At 38.0% G+C, this 7,933-nt stretch overlaps 1 protein-coding gene across 1 annotated transcript; it reads left to right on the plus strand.

The window, feature by feature from the left end:
• Positions 1 to 711: 711 nt before the first annotated feature.
• LOC106074998 (uncharacterized) lies at positions 712 to 5,531 on the plus strand. Its single transcript, XM_013235910.2, has 3 exons — positions 712 to 857; positions 3,082 to 3,462; positions 4,768 to 5,531. The coding sequence occupies exons 1-3, from the start codon at positions 827 to 829 to the stop codon at positions 5,289 to 5,291; spliced, it is 936 nt and encodes a 311-aa protein (XP_013091364.2). The 5' UTR covers positions 712 to 826; the 3' UTR covers positions 5,292 to 5,531.
• Positions 5,532 to 7,933: the final 2,402 nt, after the last annotated feature.

Below are 7,933 nucleotides of genomic sequence, written 5' to 3' on the forward strand. Positions count from 1 at the left end.
CGTCGAACCAATGCACGCCGAAATGTATTTTTAACTCTTTCCACTAGAAAACAATGCCTGTACGACAGATGAGAGAAATGGGTTTGTCGCTATTTCAAAAAAAATGTATCACAAGATTCTTACCATTGTATTATTCTTATCTTATCTTATATATTCACCAGGAAACACTAAGTACATTTTTTAAGAAATTAAATTTGTAATTAAAATTTTCAACTCTATTGTAGCTAAAGCTCTTAACTCTTTCTCTCCTAACTGACGATACCAACGTTGATTCCACCAGAATGTGGTAAATAATTACGGAGAGAAAGAGTTAACCATCGCCAATGTCAAGAGTTTCTAATTGAGGGTTTGTAGATCTTCAGTTGTATTACCTGGTTCGATTCTTATCGAGAAACCAGCAAAATATAAAAATATTCAATGAAACACTGCACTCATCTTTAATCTTCGGAATCGAAGACATTTGCGAATGAGACAACACATGTGTACCGGAAGCTCAAAATTGGAACCAGTGAAATCTGCCCATGTGGAGTGTCACCAGAGAATGCTGACCATGTCCTTCAAAACTGCTCTCTTTACCAAGAGAATCGTCTACGTACGAGCAGAGTTATTGCAATATCAACTGGTACGATAATGATTTCGTGTTTTAAAGCGAACACAAATCAACACAATAATTGATGACGCAATATTTTAACGAAACACATAACCCCGATTTCATATTATCAGTGTGTAATCTCGTCTCTTGGGAGCAGTGGGAACTTGACAGACTGTAGTTTTGGAGATATGCACTCATCAGTTCTGGTACTTGTCTGGTAGGATTACGAACACAATGCCAAACACACTGACAATCATTTTGGCAAGTATGTTTAAGTCGTATCTGTAGGCGTTTTTCCTCTTTATATGTAGGTTATTGCGCTGAGGGCTCATCCGTTAACGAAGGAATTGTGTGGCCAGTACGACTACTAAGAAATAAATGTATAAAAATCTCTATAAAATAGATCGAAGAATCGGTTTGAAGTTGTCATAACAGCTGAAGTCCTTTATCTACAGCTTGTCCACTTAGCGCTGTACCTTATCGTCCTTATCTTATAAAGCAGTGATGCCTAGCTTACGGCCCGCGTGCAATATTCGTCCCTTGACATGGTGCAATCTGGGCCCCAGAAGCTTCGCTACACAGTGCAGGAAATCCATACATTTTAAAGAAGGGGAGAAAATGCTATTACATTCGCTTCCGATTCGTGTTTCTGGAATTTGTGGCTTGTTCGAAAAAGGGTTGGACATCATTGTTATAAAGTACCCTATAGTACACTACTGACTATACCAACAGTGATATGTTACAAATATTACAAGTAAATGTTTGATTTTGAAGAACATTATAATGAATATTTTATAAATCTAAAACAATCACCAAACGAAAGGAGGGGAATAATAGATGATGTATTTATTAACAGTTACAGAACATACAAATAATGACTTCAGCCATCAACACACAAGGAGTATTGTCTTTAGTCTTTAGTCCTTTCCTACCTAAACCTAAATACAGACCCCCGACACACTTCCCAGTGTGCCCTATGTAACGGATGCATGTGTATATCAAATGCAGCTGAAGTATTTCTAAGATGCTTAATTATAATAAGTGCGTGCGTACCTTGTTTGATGTATTTCAATCGCAAGTTCTTGAAATCATGCACACCGTCACAAATATAGATAAGGTACTAACAGGAACACAGACTCAATGACCAAGTTGACTCAATGTGAACTTCAAACAAACATTTATTACAGAATGGGCCGCAGTCTAGTCTGTCACTAATAACGATGTTATCCCCTCAAGAGTACAGCAGTAACTGACTAATTAAAAGTCTATTCTAATCTCTAACCCAAAGTCTATGTCGTCACTATAAAATGTATGTTCACCGTCAGTCTAATAAAGTGCGCAACCCAACTAACTAAACTAGCTATCTAACACCTAGAATCCAGTTCTCTGGTAGCACTAATGACTGCCCTTAGTTTCCAAACAGCTCAGACTCCTATCTCTTGCTGATCTCTTCAGCCGGATCTAAACAGTCCTTCTTCTCGTATCAACATGTCGCTTCTCACGCGTGCTGAACGGTGCGCTGGTGCGCAACATCAGTGTCTGCGCGGGAACAAAGTTATAACAATATTACAATTACAATAGAGCAGCGGTTCTCAACCTTTTAAGGTCGTCGACCCCTTTTTACAATTCCGAACTCTGCCGCGACCCCCCCCCCCCCCACATAATAAAAGAATAGACAATAACAATCCATAGTTTCGATAATCCTAGGCGACCCCTGGCAAATCGGCAATCGACCCCCAAGGGGTCGCGACCCACTGGTTGAGAATCCCTGCAATAGAGAATTGAAAATGTTATATAGCGTCTTGCTGCTTGATAACTTTACCAGATTAATAAAGTGGAAATGAGTTTATTGTTCCGTTAAAAGATATTTTCTATTCGAGCACACCTAATTGAATGAGCTTGGGGATTTATAGGATGCCACGCAACTCTAAAGGGTACGGGTATGACATAAGTTTGATGAAATGAAGGCGGTTGGTCGTTGTGCTGGCCACATGACACCCTTGTTAACCGTAGACCAACGAAACATATGTGGTCTGATTTTGTTGTAACATTTAGTGGACATTTATTTTTTAAGTTTATTGCTTGTATTGAAAAGGAGTTATTTATTGATTTAGGATAGTCATAGGTATTATGAAACTGATTTTTTTTAATTTTTTTTTTAATAAGCTTTTAAGATGAAAAAAAAACAACATTTCTACTATAAAGAAATATTAAAATGGTAACAAAATTAACGAGATTTCAAATTAATAAACGAACGCAGAAAGCGGAAGTGAAAATTCAAAAAGTCTGGAAGTGACATATTTACTTTATGGCAGATGTACAGCTTAATCTATTTTTAGAGAGTGACGCATATGAATCTGAAACAAAAATGGTGAAAGACCTCTTGTTTAAAAAGCAATTCCAACTTTTTCCTTCCACCTTTGAAATAAAAAAAAAAAAAAACTCTTCATTTATTCTTTAAGCTAATAATACTATCTATATTTCAACAGCGCATGTGTTGTACATCTCCGGGTCTGTGTCCGCTGCAGCCTTGATTGACCACGACCCGTCCCATAATTCCTTTCGGGTCAGGTCTGGGGAGCAGCTGCCTGGCTTCAAGTACATCTACCTGGCTGAAGATGGTCACATCAGCAGCACTTTCAACCACTCCATCGTACAGCTGGAGATTGCCGGGTCACCGCTGTGTAGCGAGTTGGCCTTGAGAGTCGCAGCAGACGACCTAATCAAAATGACTCAGCATATGCCGCGGCACATCTTCGAGAACGTGGCGTCCAAGTCTACCGTCGGGATCTTTTCCGCGCAGGAGAAGATAATCGTCTTCCCGGAGTATGCTCACTTTGCCAACGGTGATTGTGGTTCTTCGTGTCTAGGTATTATTACTGCCATTCATTTGATGTAGACCTATTTAGTTTTGAATAATATATAGATCTATATAGTTTTAGATGAGACTATAGTATACAGAAACACAAGACACATACACTTTTATCTCAATAATCTCATTGTTGATTTATCGTAGTTCTGGTAGATTGGAGTCCTTGCTTTTTCTGATTTATTTTCTTTCACTCATTCAATATTTTCCTCTCTATCATCAAGTACCTTCCCCTATTCATTATCTTCCTATCATCAGTACTTTTACCCATTCATTATCTTCTTATCATCAAGTACTTTCACCCTTTCATTATCTGCCTATCATCAAGTACTCAAGTTCTCTAATTCAATATCGTCCTCTCTATCATCAAGTACGTTCACCTATTAAATATCTTCCTATCATCAAGTACTTTCCCTCATTTAATATCTTCCTATCATCAAGTACTTTCCCTCATTTAATATCTTCCTATCATCAAGTACTTTCACACATTTAATTTCTTTCTGTCTATCATCAAGTACTTTCACACATTTAACTTCTTTCTGTCTATCATCAAGTACTTTCCCTCATTTAATATCTTCCTATCATCAAGTACTTTCCCTCATTTAATATCTTCCTATCAAGTACTTTCCCTCATTTAATATCTTGCTATCATCAAGTACTTTCCCTCATTTAATATATTTCTGTCTATCATCAAGTACTTTCCCTCATTTAACATCTTTCTGTCTATCATCAAGTACTTTCACACATTTAACTTCTTTCTGTCTATCATCAAGTACTTTCACACATTTAATTTCTTTCTGTCTATCATCAAGTACTTTCACACATTTAACTTCTTTCTGTCTATCATCGAGTACTTTCACACATTTAATTTCTTTCTGTCTATCATGAAGTACTTTCACACATTTAACTTCTTTCTGTCTATCATCAAGTACTTTCACACATTTAATTTCTTTCTGTCCATCATCAAGTACTTTCCCACATTTAATTTTTTTCTGTCCATCATCAAGTACTTTCACACATTTAACTTCTTTCTGTCTATCATCAAGTACTGTCACACATTTAACTTCTTTCTGTCCATCATCAAGTACTTTCACATATTTAACTTCTTTCTGTCTATCATCAAGTACTTTCACACATTCAACTTCTTTCTGTCTATCATCAAATACTTTCACCCATTAAATATGTTCCTATCATCAAGTACTTTCACCCACTAAATATATTCTATCATCATGTACTTTGACCCACTAAATATGTTCCTATCATCAAGTACTTTCACACCTTTAACTTCCTTTTGTCTATTCATCAGGTCCTTGTTCTCATACATGCTCGAGTGACGGCAGAAAGTACGAGACCATAGCAGGGCTCGGGGGCAAGAGGGCGGCTATCCTGGAGGATAACGTGCTGTGCACTTCACGAGACCCCTACTACCACTACCTGAGCGTGCTAGTCCACGAGTTCACCCACACTATACACGCCTATGGCCTGGAGCCTGCCACCCGCCACAACATCACCGTGGCCTACCATCATGCCTTGCAATCCCACATCTGGGCGACGGGCTCTTACGCCATGTCCAATGAAAGGGAGTACCTGGCTGTCGCCACCACCGTCTTCTTCGGCGTCAACCGGAACGGGTCTCAGAACTCTGGGGGGATGAACACTTGCGGGGGCGCCCTGTGCCATACGGAGCAGGACGGAAGGCGCCACCTGCAGGAAAAGGACACGATGCTATTTGATATCCTATCGTACGTCTTTACTGACAATAACGCAGACGTGACCAGTCAATTAACGACGTGTCCAGCCGTAGGTTTTGACCCGTCTATTGTTGGATAGCAGGACAAGGAATGCATAGGAAGCAACACCAAAACAAGAACGACATTGACCCTCAGAAATATGAAGTCGTAAACAGTAAACATTAAGGCCTACCATATGGTAATTAAAAAAAAAAGAATGTTTGAAAGTTAACTGGAGGAAAGAGAAATAGATTTAATTAAAAGGATTACGACATTAATTTGGTATTACTTTTTTATATTACGACTTACTAGTTTAAATGTTAATTCCAGTTAAATAAAAGCATAGCGATTTTATACCAACATATGGCACTAGTTAAACAGTTACATGTCAATTATCTTATCTTACACATTACAGACGTTATTTCAAAAAAAAAAAAAAAAAAAGAAGATAATTTCATGTGTCAATCTAGTCATGCAGGTTAATCAATGACTTAAACTCTGCTAAGTCGCTGTTTTTATGGCTGATTCAGACAACCCATTCCATTCTCTAATGATAATAGGGAATAAAGAGCACTTTTATGAATTTGTTCTAGCGCATTGAATAAGAACTGTGCCTCTATCTTTGTGTCTTTCTGAGTATTTCATTAGGTTTTGTTTTTCTATTTGTAAGTTATGGTTTAGTGTTTTATGTAGGTACTATAGCTACCCATCGAAGGTTGCTTATGTATGTAGTAAAGTAAAATTAATGTTCCCTTTACGATCTATGATGCAGGTGTTGTAGATACATTTAGATTTAAATAAAATTTATTGGAGGGGGGTGTCCATAGTTAAAGACGAAAATTATCATGTTGCAATAATTAAACTATTAAAATATCCTGCACCATCGTCTGCCTTCAGTCTTAAAACGACAGGAGCTCATCTCGTGGAACATTTCTCCATGTAGATCTAGACTCTAGAGCAGTGGTTCCCGAACTTTTTAGTCTCGTAGACCCCTTGCCATGTTTTCCAGTTTTCGGTAGACCCCCTGCATTTTTTGTAAGATTCATCAACCTCAAATGTGTTGTTTTTTTCTGTGATTTCTAGGCCATATATATTCATTGATGAAATTCAAATTAGAATGAAGCAAAATAAAATAAAGCTTTAAAATAAGATGTTACAATTTTAAAATGTTATAATAGAGAAAAATTCATTCGATTAAAATTCAAAGGATTAACTTAGGCACAACTAATGGGAAATGAAATTTAAAGTCACGACATGCTTCAATAAGATCCGCTATCGTAGACCCCCATTTACAGATCATAGATCCCCAATTTATTTTTTCACTTCCGTAGACCCCTTGGAAGTCCCCATAGACCCCTGGGGGTCTATATAGACCACTTTGGGAATCACTGCTCTAGAGCTTTGTTTAGAAGAGACTGTGTACGTTGAAGGAGACTCCTTTTTGTTTGTTTTCGTTCGGCTCACTTTTCTCTGTTGGCTGAGATTAATGGTAAAACACAACGTCGGACTTGTTTCGGGTGTTCCTTCAGAGCTGAAGATAATCTACTTCCAAGTCCGAACCTCCCGCAGGACGACTCAGGGGATGGGGCACCACACATGATCTGTGGACCGTCTCTCTCTCTCTCTCCGTTCCTCTTCATTGACAAGCTGCCTGGTCATATGGTGTGCGCGCTAGACTGTCGTTCGGAATTCTCGATGGTCCCGGGTTCATACCCTGTCCGCTGCCATCCCCCGTCGTCCTGCGTGAGGTTTGGACTAGGAAGAAGATTATCTTCAACTCTGAAGGAACATCCGAAACATGTCAAACATTTTACAAACATTTACTAGATGTTATCCTTCCATCACTTCCTGAGTCTTCTTCTCCTTTTCCCGGATGTTATGGAGTGTGTGTGTGTGTGTGTGTGTGTGTGTGTTTCTATGGTGACGGTGGGAAGAGGTTAGCGATTGGTTGTGAATGATGCGAGATAAACGACATTGTCGTCAGCGGTCTTGAATAGGACAGACGACTCCAGAAGGCGAGGCTGAAATGATGTGTTATTGTTGTGATTTTGTTTAGAATACCATTTTATTTCTTTACTAAAGTCTACAACATTTGATTTCATTTTATCTCAATTAAAATTTGTTTATATTGTAATGAAAATTCTACTTAGATTTGTTCATAAAAGAAGTTATTCAAGCTATTTCAAGTTTTATAAGTTAAGATATAATAGGCCTACGGCGATTTAGTTTTCTACCAGCAGTTCGGTGCTACAAGTCAACGACCGTCTACAACACATGATAGCTCTAGGCCTACTGTTCCTTGCAGAAAGATTTTGGCAAGCCTCGGTGATCTAGTAATAGACCGTACCGTCTTAGCTTTTTTTTTTTTTCGAAGCTTGTCATGGGGCCAAATTGCCTTTGTAGGCCCTATCCTTTTTTGGATTTCCTCATTTCCTATCATAACAAGTTACAGGAGATAGGGTCTAATTAGATCTACGTGACTACGTCCTACGTCATTTGTGATGCAGTCTTTGTGTGTGATATCTAGAATTCTAATATAACATCTCATTTCCATGGTTAGGATCTTCCTCTAAAAATTATAAATGAAATACAATTATTGCACATCATGTCACCTAGATTAAAGGTTAAAGGAAAAATATAGAATCCAAAAGTTATTTAGTAATTAACCTAGAGGCGATTAGTTTGGCCAAAAAAAAAAAAGAAAATCGTGTTACCCTTTGGTAACGAAATATACTAAATATA

Source organism: Biomphalaria glabrata, chromosome 12, assembly GCF_947242115.1.
Source record: "Biomphalaria glabrata chromosome 12, xgBioGlab47.1, whole genome shotgun sequence".
NCBI classification, from domain to species: Eukaryota; Metazoa; Mollusca; class Gastropoda; family Planorbidae; genus Biomphalaria; species Biomphalaria glabrata.